General features: G+C 44.8%; 2 protein-coding genes across 14 annotated transcripts in view; one reads left to right on the top strand and one right to left on the bottom strand.

Annotated features, from left to right (window-relative positions):
* Nucleotides 1-381, bottom strand: part of WASHC5 (WASH complex subunit 5) — a 73,949-nt gene extending 73,568 nt beyond the window's left edge. Inside the window, exon 1 of one of the 3 annotated variants that reach the window (XM_070075481.1) lies at nt 176-381. The gene's annotated coding sequence lies outside the window, so the exon portion shown is untranslated. The remainder of the gene's footprint in view (nt 1-175) is intronic. The other 2 variants (XM_002710540.6, XM_051844797.2) reach the window with 2 other exon arrangements.
* A 50-nt stretch (nt 382-431) lies between these two features.
* Nucleotides 432-17,784, top strand: part of NSMCE2 (NSE2 SUMO ligase component of SMC5/6 complex) — a 249,738-nt gene continuing 232,385 nt past the window's right edge. For 5 of the 11 annotated variants that reach the window (XM_070075483.2, XM_089336491.1, XM_008255900.4 and 2 more), the window contains exons 1-2: nt 432-519; nt 10,842-11,012. Coding sequence is in view for 9 of the 11 variants with exons in the window: in XM_008255900.4 (XP_008254122.3) it covers nt 10,856-11,012 (157 nt within the window). In the remaining 2 variants the exon portion in view is untranslated. Of the gene's footprint in view, nt 520-773; nt 1,007-7,441; nt 7,527-10,841; nt 11,013-17,784 lie in introns of all 11 variants that reach the window. The other 6 variants (XM_089336483.1, XM_089336486.1, XM_089336488.1 and 3 more) reach the window with 3 other exon arrangements.

Below are 17,784 nucleotides of genomic sequence, written 5' to 3' on the forward strand. Positions count from 1 at the left end.
ACCTAAGCGGAGATGATCAGGGGACTGCAGCCGCCGCCCCAGGAGGCGTCTGAGTCTCCTCCATCCCAGGCCCCTCATGCAGACCGCGCGCGACGCTGCAGCTGGCCCCTTGGCCAGGGCGGGGGAGGGGACCCGGGATGTGCAAGGAAGGGGCGCACACCCCGCCGGGGCTCACCTGTTAGCCGGACCGCGCTAGCGGCGCACGCGCAGGGCCGCCGGTCGCGCGCAGAGTCCGCACCCTCGTCCCAACAGTCTCTCTCCGCGGAAACCCCCGTGCGTCCCCAGCCCCTGATCTACAGCCGGCCAAACCCCGGCTTCCGCCCTTGGTTCCCCAGGCCGTCACATGACCCAGGAGGCGGAGAGCTGGGCGGGGCGTCATGTGACCACTCGCGGCGCCGGCTGATGACGCGCGAACCCGCGCTCGCCGTTTCAGCGACGGGCGAAGGGAGTTGAGGAAAGGATCGAGGATCCAGGTGTGGGAAGTTCAGGCGCACCCGGCGGCTATAGATTGGGCAGCAGGTAAGGCAGAAGCCGAGGTGGCGATGGGGAAGGGTAGCGGGAGTAGTCGCCTCCCGCTGGGGCGCTCGGCGGAGACCCGGTGCTGGGTTCTGTCCGCCCGGGAGATGGTCCTGGCCCTTTCTCGCTACAGCATTGAGACTGGGACAGTTTACCCCGGTCTCTGACGCCGTCTCTCCATCCTAAAGCCCTAAGAGTGTGGGAGAACAGGCCACCACTTTCTGATCCTAATAAACGTGATTTGAACTTGGTTCCAGGCATTTCAAATTAAATTTACTGTCGTTGGAGTTGAGTCTCTGGGCCCGGTTTCCCTTTGCTTCTGTAGAGTGCTGTGACGATTCACGACAGCGAGAAGGAAGCTCCGTGGCACCTGTCTGTGATACTCAGCAGATGTCCTGGGAGTGGCGGTTTCAGAGATTGGTATTTGTGTAATTCTCACCGAATCTTTGTCGATGGCCTATGATGTGTTAGGAGCTGTTTTGTATGCCATGTAAGTTGTTAGGATTCTAGTTTAAGGAGCACCCATGCTTAAGGAGTGGCAGCTGTGATGACTTTTATACTAGGGGTGTGTGTGTGTGTGTGTGTGTGTGAGTGAGTGAGAGAGAGAGAGAGAGAGAGAGAGAAAAGGAGGGAGGGAAGGAGGGGCGGGCTGTGAGGGAGGGAACAATCAATTGCATGGGTAAGAGACTGCCACAGAGAGAAAAGTTACATTCTAGCAGGTTGAAAAGGGAGTGACCGCTCTGGCTGAACTTGAACAAGGCTGCCATGGGATTTAGAGAGAGTCAGCATATTGTCTATAAAGTGTTTGCACAGTGCTGTATACAGAAAGATAAGAGGGAGCAGTAGGAAAGTATCTTTAAATTTTTTTCGTTTCTTAGTAATTGTGCCTACAGAGACTCTTACAGGCTTGTCAGAGGAAGGCAAAATAACATGGTAAGGAAGAACTGTTGTTCTAAACTGTTGGGAGAAGATGGGTAGAGAGCAAAAAGATGAGAGCCACCTGGGGAAAGATCTAAAAGGAGATTGTTTAAAACACTGTTTCTCAACCAATGCACTGTTGTTATTTTAGGTCACATAATTCCTTGTTGTGGGGGCTGTCCTGTGCACTGTGCCCACTGGATGCCAGTAGGTAGACTTTCCATCCCTTCCCAACTCCCAACAAACAGCAATGCCCAGGTAGGGGCCGGCGCTGTGGCGTAGTGGATTAAAGCCGCCTGCAGTGCCAGCATCCCATTTAGGCGCTGATTCAAGTCCCGGCTGCTCGACTTCCAATCTGGGCCCCTGCACCCGCGTGGGAGACTAGGAAGAAGCTCTTGGCTCCTGGCTTCGGATCAGTGCAGCTCTGGCTGTTGCAACCATCTGGGGAGTGAACCAGCAGATGGAAGACATTCTCTCTCTCTCTCTGTCTCTTTCTCTCTCTCTCTCTTTCTCAGCTCTGCCTCTCTATAACTCTGCCTTTCAAATAAAATAAGTAAATCTAAAATGCCTAGATGTAGCTAAGTTTCTGCCTGGAGAGGGACAAAATCCGCCCCCCGCACTCACCCAGCCCCAGCCCCAGCCCATTGAGAGCCACTGTCTGGTTTAAACCAAGTCTGGGAGGGTATCTTAGTCCATTCTGACTGCTCTAACAAATTCTATAAATTGGGTAATTTATATATATTTTAAAATATTTGAAAGGAAGAGTTACAGAGGGGGAGGGGAGAGAGAGATCTTCCATCTGCTGGTTTACTCTCTTTTTTTTTTTTTTTTTTTCTTTTTTGTTCAGGGAGTTGGATGGAAGTGGAGCAGCCAGGACTGGAACTGGAGCAAGCCAGGGCTTTAACACACTGAGCCCCAGCACTGGCCCCGGGGTGTTTTTGAAACCCAGCCACCATATCGTTGTTTGTTCTTTATGGCTGGAAGTTATTTCTGTGTCTGGAAATCATTCTGGTTCTGTCTGCTTTGTGCAAAGAAAGAGGCAGCGGCAGAGCCGGGTCCTGGCTGCACCGTGGGGTCCCAGAGCGGGTAGAGGTTGTATATGGTGGTGTCTTCGCAGCAGCCGAAGTGGATGATTTGGTGTCCTCCAGAGGGGTTCCTGGGGACTTTGAGCCTGGGGTAGATGCTGAGGTGCGGGTAAGTGAGGCCCTGGGGGTAGGCGTCTTCAGGGTATCTGGCTGGTGCTTCCACTGGCGCCTGGAAGGAGTCGGGTGTGACTGGGTCCTCCAGGGGTGTCTGGTGCTGAGCTTCCTGCGGGGGTGGAACTTGAGTGGATTTTGCTCTCTTGAGTTTTGCTCTGTGGTTCTTGAACCAGACCTGCACCACCGTGGGGTCTATGTTCATTTTGGAGGCTACTTCTACCTGAAGGTCACGGTCTGGGTACGGGTTCTTACTGAACAAGATGTTCAAGTCTTCAAGCTGTTCATCAGTGAATACGGTTCTTTTCCTCTGTGATGTCTTGTTATATTTGCCTTGAAGGAAGTCCTCTGAGCCGGACATCTTTGTACTTCGACCCGTTCCCGTGTTCTGCTCCAGAGATGAGGACTGGCCCCGCTGGCATCTCCTGGGTCCTTGTGGAATGCAGTGTCGGGGTCTGCACCTCTAAATGGCCACAAAGGCTGGGACTGGGCCAGGCTGAAGCCAGGAGCCTGGAACTCCATGAGTCTCCCACATGGGTAGCAGGACCCCAAGCTCCTGGGCTATCTTCTGCTGCTCTCCCAGGCGCATTCGGAGGGATCTGGATTGGAAGTGGAGCACCTGGGACATGAGCCAGCATTCATTTGGGATGTCAGGGTTGCAGGCAGTGATTTAGCCCACTGCATCACAATGCTGTCCCCCAAACTGAGTAATTTATACACAAATTTATTTCTCACGATTTTGGGGACCGAGAAGTCCAAGATCAAGGCAGCAGTAGATTTGGCATCTGAGGACCTGTTTGCTGGTTTGTAGATGGTGTCTTCTGACCACGTTCTTTTGTGATGGAAGGGCGGGGCAGCTCTCTGGAGAATGCCTCTTAAGAATGTGAATCCCATTCATGAGAGTGATTCTAATTAAAAAAAGTCCCAGCTTCTAGCGCCATCACCTTGGAGGTAGGATTTCAACATATAAATTATCGGGGACACAAACATTGAGATCTCAGCAGATGGGCAGATGAAGTAAAGAGAAGAAGATGTTCTTACAGTGGGAGCAGGACAAGCAAAGACTTGAACTGGGCTTGTGAATGGTGTTTGTGAAGGAGAGGGTGAAAGGAGAGAGCCAGGTGTCTGAAGCCGACAGTTTACAGTGTTGTGTGTTTGCTGTTCGTGGAGCACTGTGAGTAGTGTGCAAGATGGTAGTGGTGAATGAAATAGAGTAACTGTCCAAGACTGCAGTTATAACCATGATCAAAGAGGGTGCTCTGTTCTAGTCCGTTTCGTGTTGCTCTAGCCAAACACCTAAGGCTCATTAGTTTGGAAAGAGGTTTATGTAGCATACAGTTTGGAGCTCAAGGGCGTGGTGCTGGCATCAGCTTCTGGTGAGGGCCTTGTGGTGGATCCTGCCTCTTGGCGGGAGGGCACGCAACAGCGAGGGGTCACTCAGGACGAGCAGAAATGAGAGCAGGTGGCGGAGCCAAGCTCCTTGTCTGACGGCTCACTCTCAGTAGCTAATCCATGATTTGGAGACCTCATCTGATCTTGAGATAAGAAAACCAATCTGCTGCCAAATGGAAAATATCTGTGAGGACTGGCCCCTCTCGTGACTCAAAATGCCTCTTGAAGGGCCTGGCGCTTCAACACTGTTACGCTGGGAACTATACCTCAGTGTGAGTGTTGTCCTGGACGACCCACTTCCAAACCACAGCATGCATTAGAGTCAGACCTGAGGGGCTGCTGTTGAGTTACGTACCTAGCAGTCCTTATTGGGAGGAAGAGAGAGAAGTTTCTACTCCATCTCTTTGCTCCATCTTTTAGCTCCTCAACCCAATCTCAGTCCTAATCTTTTTCCTTGGTATGTTCTGAAGGGTACGACCACATTTTCCCTAGTTCTCTGCCAGAATAAGGATTTGTTGGACTAACGTGAGCTTTGTGTTCAGGCAAATGATAAGGGTAGCTCCCATGTAGTAGACATTTATTATTTATCCCGATTCGCATTAATCCTTTATATAATTGTGTTTTAGTTCCGGCTGCCTATAGACTGGATGGCTGAGGCAACAAATTTATTTCTCAAAGTTCTGGAGACTTGAAGTCCAAGATCAGAGAGCCAGCCTGGTTTGGCTTTCTTCTTGGCTTGCGGATGACCACCTTCTCTCTGTGTCTTCCCGTGCTGAAGAGAGTGTGAGCCCTAGCATCTGTTCTTATGAGGGCACTGCCCATCCTCTATACCTCATGAACTCTCAAGGGCTCCTGGCTTCAAATATGTTTGGAGTTTAAGGCTTCACTGTATGAATTGGGGGTGGGGACACAGTTACTTCTGTTCTCCATGCTTGACTGAGCCTAAGAATCATCGGAAATGTGTAAAACTAAACAAAGCAAACGGTTTCCTCCTGCTCTCCACTAGGGACTCTGAATCAAAAAATCTGAGATTGTATTTTTTTTTATTAAGTGTTTCAGCTGAATCTTTTGTTTTTTAAAGATTTATTCTTATTTATTTGAAAGGGAGAGTTACTCAGAGTGAGGGAGTGACAGAGAGAGAGGGAGGGTGGGAGATCGAGAGATCTTCCATCCATTGGTTCATTTCCCAGATGGCTACAATGGCCAGGGCTGGCCCTGACTAAAGCCAGGAACCAGGAGCTTCTTCCTGGTCTCCTGCATGGGTGCAGGGGCTCAAGTGCTAGGGACATCCTCGGCTGCTTTCCCAGGCACAGTAGCAGGGAGCTGGATTGGAAGTAGAGCAGCCGGGACTCAAACTGGCACCCATGTGGGATGCCAGCATCATAGGTGGTGGCCTTCCCTGCTACACCACAGCACTGCTACTCGCTTCTTAGTTCTTGGCTTTAATTGTCTTAATACGGCACATGTTCTCTTCCAAGCTTGTATTGAGGGGTTGTGACAGAACTGCATTATGTTTATTCTAGAGCGTCAGATAGTGAAGATTTCTTGGAATATACAAGTATGTTTTGTCTTGGGGAAAGGTTGAATTTCTGGTGTGAAAAGCATGTCTGCATTATATTGTAGAAAGCTTTGGATACTCACGATGCTGAATTTTATTGTACAGGCAACAGGGAATTAAGACTCTTCCTGGTTTTTATTTTCTATCTTGATTTTTTTTTTTTAAATTTTTTTTTATTTTTTTGACAGGCAGAGTGGACAGTGAGAGAGAGAGACAGAGAGAAAGGTCTTCCTTTGCCGTTGGTTCACCCTCCAATGGCCGCCGCGGCCGGTGCGCTGCGGCCGGCGCACCGCGCTGATCCGATGGCAGGAGCCAGGAGCCAGGTACTTTTCCTGGTCTCCCATGGGGTGCAGGGCCCAAGCACCTGGGCCATCCTCCACTGCACTCCCGGGCCACAGCAGAGGGCTGGCCTGGAAGAGGGGCAACCGGGACAGAATCTGGCACCCCGACCGGGACTAGAACCTGGTGTGCCGGCGCCGCTAGGCGGAGGATTAGCCTAGTGAGCCGCGGTGCCGGCCTATTTTCTATCTTGAATACTTGAATACAGGCATCCCTGTCTGTCTCATCAACAAGCACGAAGACTGTAGGGTGAAAGCATGCCTAGGGTATAAAGGACTGGCACAGACCAAATATATTAAAACAGGTGTTTTCAAAGTGTGATTCTTCAATGAGCAGCATATACATTCTCTGGAAATTTGTTAAAATGCAGATTTTTAAGTCCATTCCTACAGGTATTGAATCAGAAACTATAGGGGTGAGATCCAACAGTCAGCGTTTTAACAAGTATATCAGGTGAGTCTGAAGTGCTAACACTGCAGTGTGGTTTTGTCAGAGTTACATAGAGGATGTATTAGTCCATTTTTCATTACTGTAATGAAATGCCTGAGACAGGCTAACTTTATAAAGGGAAAAGAATTACGTAGCTCGTAGTTTCGGAGGCTGAAAGTTCAGGATTGGGTGGTTCCACTGGGTCAGTGGAGTGAGGTCAGTTAGTGAGGGGCTGACTGCTGATAGTATCACAGAAGCAGGAGCACATGTGGGAGGAAGAGATCACATCATTTTTTTTTTTTTTTATTTGAAAGGCAGAGTTACAGAGAAGCAGAAGCAGAGAGAGAGAGAGAGAGAGAGAGATCTTCCATCTGCTGGTTCACTCCCCAGATGGCTGCAACTGCTGGAGCTGTGCCGATCCAAAGCCAGGAGCCAGGAGCTTCTTCCCGGTCTCCCAGACAGGTGCAGGGGCCCAAGGACTTGGGCCATCTTCTACTGCTTTCCCAGGCCACAGCAGAGAGCTGGATTGGAACTGGAGTAGCCAGGACTCAAACTGTTGTGCATATGGGATGCCGCTATGCCACAGCACCGCCCCCCGCTTTAAGATTTATTTTATTTATTTGAAAGAGTCACAGAGAAAGAGAGGGAGAGACAGAGAGAGTGGCAGCCTTACCTGCTATGCCACAGCATCCACCCTGAGATCACATCTTGAAACAGGAAGTCAGAGAGTGACTGAGGTCCCACAGTCCCTTCCGAGGACATGCCTTCGATGGACCTCCCGTTAGAACTTGCCTCTGAAAGGTCACCCATCCTGACATCTCCTCACTGGGGACCAAGCTGCCAACACATGAACATTTGGGGAAGCACTTAAACCATATCCAGGCCATAGGTAGGACTTGTTCAAACAGAATATTGGGGCCTAAGGACTTTCATTCTTAAATTCAGAGTGGTGCTGATGCTACTTTGTCAGTGACCATATCGGAAATCCCTGTTGGTGGTGGTGGTTGTAAAACTCCTTGGCCTTTTATACAAATCTAAGAGAGGCAAGAAAGTTGCTAGAGGTTTTTAACAAGAGCTTATGTACATTTTTCAGAGGATCATTGTGGCTGCTGTATTGAGAATTGAGTGGAAGAGGCAGATGGGAGACCTGGTTGGAGGAGGCTGTTGGAATAATTAAGGCAAGAGAGATGATGGCTTGAATCAGGGTGGCCGTGGGGTTAGAACCTGTGACAGTGGCTGAATCCTGGAGATATTTTAACTGCAGAGCTGACAAAGATGTAGTTTCTATTTCATAAGATGGAACAGGATGCAAGAAGAATGGATTTGGGAAGGGGGTAGGTCAGGAGGGAAGGGAGTGGTAGTATTTAAATGGGATTGGCATGGCTAGGAGACTTGGTGGGTAGGAGAGGGTGGGCAAAAGAGGTCAGAGTGCCGATCCATGGGCATGCTGACTTTAGGATTGGGGGCAGGGGGGAGCTGTGCTGTTCTATGTGCTAGGTACATGGATAGTATTTCCCTCATTCACTCTTTCAGCAAATCTTTATTGAATGGTTACTGTGTGCCAGGCATTGTTTTAGGTGCTTGGAATATAGCAGTGAACAAAACAGAAAATGTCTTTGCCTTTAAGAATCTAAAGCACTTGGGGACTGGAGACAATGGAGCTGATAAATAGGAGAATGCTGTTGGCAGCAACTGCTGGGAAGACAGATAAAGCAGAGGAACTTGAAGGGTAGGGAGTACCTGTGGGGTGGAGAATAGGAGAGCTTGCTGTTTTAAATAGGGGGGCCAGGGGAGGCCCTACCTGATACGGTAAAGTGAAAAAAGTCTTAAGGAAGTGTGGGAGTTGGCCATGTAGTGTAGAGGCTGTAGGGGACAAGTATCCTGGCAGAGAGAACAGAGAAGGTGAAGTCCTGAGGCAGTACTGTACTTGATTGGAGTAAAGATGGAGGGGGGAAAAAAAAAAAAAAACCAGTTCAAGGAGATAGAGAAGAACCAGCAGAGGAGGATGAGAAACTAGTCAATGAAGTAGGAAGAACAGCAGGGGAGGCAGGTGCAGAAAGTGGGTCAGAAAGGAGGGTGCGATTAACTGTGTCCAGTGCTATCGGCTGCTACGTGGAAGAGATAGTGGCTGCAGAAGTACCCTTGATGGCAGCAGTGTTGGCTGAGGGGTAGGAGTGAGAGCAGAGCCTGGTTGGACTGCTTTCAAGAGAGAATGGGAGGGAAGGATTTGGAAACAGACACAGATGGATTTATAAAGGAGTTTTGCTAGTAGGGTGAGCAGAGAAGTGGGAGTAGTACCCAGAGGGAGAGGTGGGAGGAATGCGGTAGGGTGTTTTTCTTTAGGAAAAGCAGCAGTCAGCAGTCTGTCTGTTGAAGGGAATGTGGTAGAACCTCAAAACCTAGCCTGTTGTGCCCCAGCTGTCACTGACACTGGGGTGGTGGAAGAAAGTAGGTATTTATTTTCCAGAGTGCAGAGTGAGGAGAAAGGGCAGCTAGCAGTTTCCAGACTCCACAGGGGTTGAGGGTAAAGAATCTTACAGACTGAAATTGGGGTTGATAGTGCATGAGCTGGTCTCTGGTTGATCTGCCATGCTTGTGGTCCTCCTTTGATTAGTGATAGGGTGGCCATCATGTTCTTTTGGGAATTTTGATGGTGACCGAGTGGGCTGCAGCCAGTTGAGGAGCTATACACAGTGGGTTGTTGATTTGTTTGCTCAGGGCCTGCATTCCTGTTTAAAAAAAGAAAAAAAAAAAAAAGAGGCTAGCATCAAGATGTCACCTGTAGAGGAGATAGATGACCTGATTCTTGGGATCTGGGACCCTGTGGGGCTGACCAGACCTAAATCACCACTCTCTCAATTTGCTGAGTTAATTTCTTTAGTAAGAGGTTGATCTATAATCATCAATGCAGGGCAAGGAAACTTTTGCTAAGGGTAGGTCATGGGGAGACTAGGGCCTGGTAATATCTGCATCAATGGCACTGTGTAGGTGCAGTTTCCCAGGAGACAAGAAAGAGTTGCTGATGATGTGGGGAAGCTGGGATAGTTGCTGGGACTGTGTTCTATAGGAAGGAAGGAGGAACAGGATCTAGTGGCTAAGTGGAAGAGCAGTATGGTTGGTCTTACCTAGGAGCACACACAGTTCATTCATTTTGTTTATTTTTTAAAGATTTTATTTATTTACTTGAGAGGTAGAGTTACAGAGAAAGAGAGAGGGTTTGTGGTCTGCCTGTGATCACACAGTGCTAATGTGGTAACACCTGAATTCATGGTTCCAAGACAGTTTCCTTGTTTGTGTGTCTATACACCCTAAGTAACAGCTTTCCCATCCCTTTAAGCCTGTGTGAACTCTCTGTACTTTTCTAGTTGCTTTTATTGAATTTCAGATGATTTCTGAATTAAGCAAACTTGTTTTCTTGAAGGATGCTTTATAGAAGTGGTCCGGAGTTGAAAGAGCTGGTAGTTGAAGTGTGAATTAGGGAATGTTTAATATGAAGGTAATGACTGAAATCGTGATACTCATAGTAGATGACCTATCACAAGTTAAGAAATCTATATATAAATTCAGATTTTACTGAATCTGGGTTCTCACCAAATCTATGAACTTGATTGTTAGCACCCAAAGGAGCTGTCAGGAATATATATTTTTTTTACAGTTTTCAGAATTCAATATGTATTTTTGTCAGTTAAGTTAAAAAATTGTAGGTTTTTAAAATCCTCCCTTTGTAAACTTTCATTGATTCTTTTCATTTTTTTAGAAAATTGCATCATATAGACGGTCTACTTTTTTTTCTAAGGTTTAAGGCTTTTAAGAATTGTGCTGTTGTTGAATTCCTAAGAGAATCAAGGTTGCGTTTTTTTTTTATTTTTTTTTTATTTTTTTTTATTTTTTTTATTTTCCTCTTCCGGAACCAGTGCTGTGGTGTAGCAAGTAAAGTTGCTGCCTGTAGTGCTGGCATCCCATATGGATGCCAGTTTGAGTCCTGGCTGCTCCACTTCTGATCCTTCTCTCTGCTATGGCCTGGGAAAGCAGTACAAAATGGCCCAAATCCCTGGGCCCCTGCACCCGTGTGGGAGACCTGGAAGAAGCTCCTGGCTCCAGCTTCGGATTGGTGCAGCTCCGGCCATTGTGGCCATCTGGGGAGTGAACCAGTGGATGGAAGACCGCTCTCTCTGTGTCTCTCTCAGCTTTTCTGTAACTCTGCCTTTCAAATAAAATAAATCTTTTTTTTAAAAAGGATTTTTTTTTTTAATAAAATGATATTCTTCCTATTCTGAAATGAAGACAGTTACTGTCCCGTATGTTGCATGCATCTGTGTTTGGTGGCCCAGATGGTGGCACAATGCTTCAGTTTCTCTCAAGGGATATAGGATGTAGTTAAGAGTGGCATTGGTGGGGTATTGAATACAGTCATGGCAATGTTCACAGTAGTGTTATTTTCCTCTGCAATTATCATTCTGACGTTCTCTTATTTGTTGTGTTGAACATCTTAGGTAATAATTTCAAGATGCCAGGGCGTTCCAGTTCAAACTCGGGCTCCACTGGATTCATATCCTTCAGTGGTATAGAGTCTGCTCTCTCCTCCTTAAGAAACTTCCAGTCCTGTATCAGCTCTGGGATGGACACAGCTTCTAGTGTTGCTTTGGATCTTGTGGAGACCCAGAGTAAGTAATAACTACTAAAACTTTTCTGATTCTCTTCTATTTGAAGGCAATACTGTATGGCGGCATTACTCTAGGGGTGCCGTTGAAGTATCCTTGGGATGGTTATTCAATGAGATTGACTCATTCATATATGTTCAAGCAGTGAAGTTCATGGGCACTAGAAATTCATGGGCAAAGACACATGAGAAAGTCCCTGACCTAAAAGGAGTATTCAGTCCAAAGTATGTGGCACTTGTGAACTGTAAGGTATATAAATGTACCACGGTACTGGTATTTTTCCAGTAGTTTAACTCTACTATATTCATGTTTGGTTCCCAGTAGATAAACTAAGCATGTGCTAAGGATACCAGCAAAGGAAGGCCTTTATGAAAGTGAGAAAAGTTCATTTTTTATTAACTTTACCTATATATTTTTTTTCAAGCATAAGATCTAGAATGAAATTGTTAACTTTCTTTGGGTTAGAGTTGTTTTTATTCTGTATTACACAAGGAGCTAGGGGAGCAACATAATCTTTCTGTTTTGTGTTTGATGGCACTGATTTTGAGCAATTTGTGATATGCCTTGGTGTGATTTTCTTGCTCATCTTGTCCAGTAAATATTCTTTGGATTTTGTGGATCTGTGGGCTTACAGTTTGTATCAATTTTGGGAGAATTTCTGTGACTGTTTAATGAACTATTCTTTATGCCCTGTGTTCTGACCTTCTGGGACTCCAATGACATGTCTGTTAGAATGCTTGATATTACTGCATAAGTCAGTGGGGCCTAGTTGACTATTTTTTCCAGTTTTTTTTACCCCCTGGCTTCAGTTTGAATAGTTTCTGTTGCTTTGTCTTCAAGTTCATTTGTCTTATCATCTGCAGTGTCTAATCTTGTGTTAATTCTATCTAGTGAATTTTCAATTTCAGATATTATACTTTTTCAGCTGTTGAAAACTTAACAAAGAATTAGACAGAATCTCTTTTTTTTTCTGTCTTCCATTTTTGTTTTCATGTTCATGCTTTCCAGTACATTCTTGAGGATATGGAGCATGTCTATAATAGCTGTTTTAATATCCTTGTCTGCCAGTTCTGTCACCTCTGTCTATTGCTGCTTGTTCACATGCACATGGGATGTATTATGTGTTGCGTGTTTGGATTTTGTAGTCTTCCTTAAAGACTGTTGGAATTGATTTGGCCAGCAGCTAAGTGATTTGTGGATTAGGCTGAGCCTTTCCAGGCTTCTTGTTATTCTTTGTTAGGGTGGCTTTAGTGTGGCCTTTACTTTAGGGCTCGTTTATCCTTGTTACAAAATATGGTCCCCTGGAGTGTCTTCATTGATTGTCCTGAGGCTTCCTTCCATGAGAGAGCTCCACCCCTGCCAGGTGAAATGTTACCGTTTCCCAATCCTGGGTGATTCTGGGGAGTTGTCCACTTTATAGCTTCCAGAGATGGTTCCTCAGCAGTTTAGGATTCAACATCAGACTATAGGGCCTCCCAGGGCAGATTCCTGGAGCTCTGTGTTTGCGTAGCTCCCTCTCTGTGCTCTGGCTTACACAACCCTTCAGCCTTGGCCTCTGGGAAGTTCAATCTCTTGTCTCAGCAGCCCTTCCAGACTGCTGTGCTGTGCTGGGTCGCTCCTGGCTTGTGCAGGGAGATGGGCAATGGCAGGACTTGTGTCTGTTATTTCCCCTTCTGCAGTAATTGTAGTCCTGGTCTACCTGTTGTTAAACTGTTGTTAAACTGTCTGAAAGCACTCGTTTTATGTATTTTGTCCAGCTTTGTAGTCATTCACGAGTGGGGGGCCAGTTCCCTGCCAGTTCTCCATTCATGGCCTGCAGCAGAGGTTACCCATAATCCTTTTAGTGAATGATCTCTGAAAGTTTGAACACGACCTAGCCTGATTTGTAGTGTATTTGGAGGTGATGGGTATTTGGCTTTAGTAGGCAGGCCTAGGTAAAAGCCATTATAAAGTCAGTCTTATGAGAGAAGAAGTGGAACCCTCCCTGCCCACTACCACCACCCAACCAGGGATTGTATTTTTTCTAACATTTCTGAGTACTTTAGCTACATACTTTTTTTTGGTTTTATTTTAAATAAGCAATATGGTTTGGTATAAAATACAACATATATCTTGTGTAATTTAAAGAGCATTGTGAATACTTTGTGAAAGATTCATGCTCTAAAGCAAGTATTGGCAAATTTATTCTGTAAAGGTTCAGGTAGCAAATACTTTCACCTTTGGGGGCTGAGTCAGCTCTGTTGCACCCCTGCTATTGTAGTGCAAACCCACCATAGACAGTTCATGAATGACCGGGCATGGCTGTGGTCCAAAAAACTTTATACAAACAGGCAATAGGCTAGATTTGACTCACAGACTGTAGTGCTGTCTCCTGCATTAGGGCCAGAGGCAGCCATTCAATATTTGTTAAAAGAAAGAATTTTTTTTTTTTTTTGCTTTCAAACTTTTATTTAACGAATATAAATTTCCAAAGTACAGCTTATGGATTACAATGGCTTCCCCCCTATAACGTCCCTCCCAGCTGCAACCCTCCCCTTTCCCACTCCCTCTCCCCTTCCATTCACATCACGATTTATTTTCAATTCTCTTTATATACAGAAGATCAGTTTAGCATACATTAAGTAAAGATTTCAACAGTTTGCTCCCACACAGAAACATAAAGTGAAAAATACTGTTTGAGTACTAGTTATAGCATTAAATCTCAATGTACAGCACACTAAGGACAAAGATCCTACATGAGGAGTAAGTGCACAGTGACTCTTGTTGTTGACTTAACAAATTGACACTCTTGTTTATGGCCTCAGTAATCACCCTAGGCTCTTGTCATGAGCTGCCAAGGCTATGGAAGCCCCCTGAGTTCACCGACTCTGATCATATTTAGACAAGGCCATGGTCAAAGTGGAAGTTCTCTCCTCCCTTCAGAGAAAGGTACCTCCTTCTTTGATGACCCATTCTTTCCACTGGGATCTCACTCGCAGAGATCTTTCATTTAGGTTTTTTTTTTTTTTTTTTTTTTTCCCCAGAGTGTCTTGGCTTTCCATGCCTGAAATAGTCTCATGGGCTTTTCAGCTGGATCCGCATGCCTTAAGGGCTGATTCTGAGGCCAGAGTGCTGTTTAGGACATCTGCCATTCTATGGGTCACATAAAAAAAAAATAGTGTCTGCAAATACTAGCTGATAGAATAAAAAAAGGGAGAGAATGATCCAACATGGGAAGTGAGATACACAGCAGACCCAAAGAAAGAATTTTTAAAAATATTTATTTATTGATTTGAAAGTCAGAGTTACACAGAGAGAGGAGGAGAGGCAGAGAGAGAGAGAGAGAGACAGAGGTCTTCCATCCATTGGCTCCCTCCCAAATTGGCTGCAATGGCCAGAGCTGCGCTGATCCGAAGCCAGGAGCCAAGAGCTTCTTCCAGGTCTCCCACATGGGTGCAGGGCCCAAGGACTTGGGCCATCTTCTACTGCTTTCCCAGGCCATAGCAGAGAGCTGGATCAGAAGAGGAGCAGCCAGGACTCGAACCAGCTCCCACATGGGATGCCAGCACTGCAGGTGGCAACTTTACCCGCTATGCCACAGCGCCGGCCCCAGGTTTAGGTTTTAAAGAGTACACAAAAAAATGTTCTGTAGTTTGTCCTTTCTCACAGTTTATCTTCTTAGTAGAAAGATAAGCATGTATTAAAATGCCAAAGCAATGGGGAAGTGGAAAAGAAATTACAAGGCCACAGATAATTAACATCACCACTGTTCTCAAGAGAAAAGTCACAAACTCTCAAATTTTTATTGGTGAACATAAATTTTTCAAAATTGGGCTTTTTTCTTTAAAACTTACATTATCATCATTAGCAACAAGTACTATTGGTTATCTTTTAAATAACAAGCTCAATTTGTTAATTTTTTATTTTTATATATTTGAGAGGCAGAGAAACAGAGACAGACTGAGAGCTCCCTTTTCTGCTTTACTTCCCAAATACTCATAATGGCTGGGGCTAGGCCGAGGCCAGAGCCAGGAGCCGGGAACTCAGTCCAGGTCTCTTAGCTGTGTGACAGAAACCCAATTACTTGAGCTGTAACCACTAACCCCTGGTGTCTGCAATGGCAGGAAACTAGAGTCGGGACCTGGAGCTAGAGACTGAACCCATATACTTAGGTGTGGGATACGGGTATCTTGACTGCTGGGCCAAATGCCTGTTTCTTAACCCGCCAGGTCTGAGTAACCGCAGTTTGTTAATAACTTTCCATTCAGAAGGGTATTCCATGAAAAAAGCAGCCAGGTTAGCTTGCATCTCCTATAGTTACACGAAGTTTTGTCTTGAGGTAGTCAGCATTCTTTGGTATGCAGCAGAAGTGTTCTATGCATACTTAGCATTTCGTCACACAGTATTGAAAGACTTGTGCTTGATGATTGGTATTTAATAAATCTAATACATTGTACTGTTTCATCAAGGACATCTTAAGTAAAACTGGCATTTTCCTTTGGCCACATGATGGGGAGAACAGTGACTTCATGTTGCACAACTCGCTGCTGCCACTCTGGTTTACACTGCAGCACCAGCATTTTTTCCCATAATTGCTTCCATACCATCAGGGGAATCATCTGACACAATGAAACCAAACCAAACCAAACCAATCACATCTTAAAATTATTATGAAACTAGTTTTGACCCTTAGACCCCCTGAAAGGGTCCCAGGGACTACACTGTGAGCGCCACTCGATTATGAAATTAGAGTGCTTATGAGCAGGAAGTGGATGACATGAGACATTCTCCACAGAAAGCAAGCCTAGGGCAACCCCCACTGGGGTGATTCAACAAGAGCTTATTAGGCGAGTTTTATTTTTTTAAATCAAGAAATATTTTGATTTAATGTAATTATATACTATAAAGCATAATTTATCCATTTAAAATGTACTTAATTAAAAACTCAAGAAAACTTCATTATATTTACAAGTAAGTATTTGGTATATTTTTCCTCTTCAAAGAACTTCCAAGTATACAATAAAATAATTGCTAAGAAATCGAATCATAACTAATTATAAATTAAATGAGTTTCTCAAGGCTAATTTCTGTCAAAAACAAAACTTCTCAAAATTCTTACAGTGAAAACTAGTGTTTAATATGGTACATTTTTTCTAGTGTCATGTCTTTCTTTTAGCTAATACATAAAAATTGTATATATTCACGAGTTTCCATGTAAAGTTTCAATACATGCATAGATTGGGCAGTATTCAAATCAGGGTAAGCATGTCTGTCTCTTAAGATATTGACCAGTTTTCTGGGGTGAAAACACTTTAACTGTTTTCTTCTAGCTTTTTCGAAGTATATAATTCCTTATCATTATCTGTAATCACCCTGCTGTGCACTAAACACCAGGACTTCTTTGGTCTTACTTACTACCTGGTGACCAGCCTTTCTGCACTCTCACTCCCCCTGCCAGCATCTGGTAACCTCTGTTTTGCTCTCGACTTCTGTGAAATCAACTTGTTTAGATTCTGTGTATGAGTGAGATCATGGAGTATGTGCTTATTTCATTTAACATAGCACCTTCCAGTTCTGTCCATGTTGCTGCAAATGACCAGGATTCATTCCTTTTTGTGGCTGGTTAGTATTCCATTGTGTCCATATACTGCGTTTTCTTTATTTCTTCATTAGTTGATGGATACTTAGGTTGGTTCTATTTCTTGGCTATTGTGAATAGTCTTGCTGAAAACATGGGACTGTAGCAGACCAATTTCATTTTCTTTGGATGTATCCCCAGTGTGGGCTGGATCATATGGTAGTTTTATTTTTAACTTAAGGGAAAATCTCTATACTGTTTTCAGTAATGGCTGCTCTAGTGGATGGAAGATGTCTGTCTATCTGTCTCTCTCTCTTTCTGTCTCCCTCTCTCTGTGTCACTTTACCTTTCAAATAAATAAATACATACAGAAAACTTAAAGAAAAAAAACTGCAGAGACCCACGTGGAGCTATCCATAACTATCTTCATAGCAAAAATGCTCTTTTCCTTGTAGCCTTGTAAGATTGGGCAGATTTCTGCTTTGCCCAATTTCATCTTGAATTAGAATAAACTTCGATGAATTAGTTAGTAGTTATTACTGAGGCGTAACTTTCCCTCCCTCTGCACTGAAGTTCTCTCACTGCGGTTATTATGAAGTGATTAGTGAAGGGGATTCTTGCTGCCAAGAACGTTAGGGCTGCTGGAGGGTTTGATTTTGTTTCTTGTTGGTTACATTTTCCCAGTTCCTATCCCAGATGGTTAGCCCTTTTCTACTCTGGCTTATTTGAAATGATCGCCTGTACTTGTGTTTTGTTAACTACGCCGGTGGTGTCGAGGCAGGCAGACTCCGGGCCAGCATGTTTATTAGTTTGTCTCTAAATTTGTTGGTATTCTAGTAACACCTTCTTCATTTGACCTAATTGGAAAATGAAATTTGTTACGTTGGAAAAATGTTCAGATCACTGGAGCTTTTTTTCTCTAGGTTTTACGTTGATTTTGTGCTTTGCTGCTTTCCTGTACAGAATGTACTGACTTAATTTATGAGTATTATGGTTACTAACGTCATCTTTAAGTAATTGATTTTAGTAACCTTTAACAATTAGTTAAGTAAATTTGAGAAATGGTCCTTTCCTAAAATGTTACTGCCCCTTGGGTTTGGCTCTGTTTTCCCCTCATGCCTCTGTGCCAGGGCAAGCTCACGGGTGGACTGCAGAATTTTGGTGAATGTCTGCAATTCCATGGAAAAGCTATGTACACTTGGATTGAAAATGTATCAG

The sequence above is a fragment of the Oryctolagus cuniculus genome, chromosome 6 (assembly GCF_051225735.1).
Source record: "Oryctolagus cuniculus isolate XC-2025 breed Fujian yellow rabbit chromosome 6, ASM5122573v1, whole genome shotgun sequence".
Lineage (NCBI taxonomy): Eukaryota > Metazoa > Chordata > Mammalia > Lagomorpha > Leporidae > Oryctolagus > Oryctolagus cuniculus.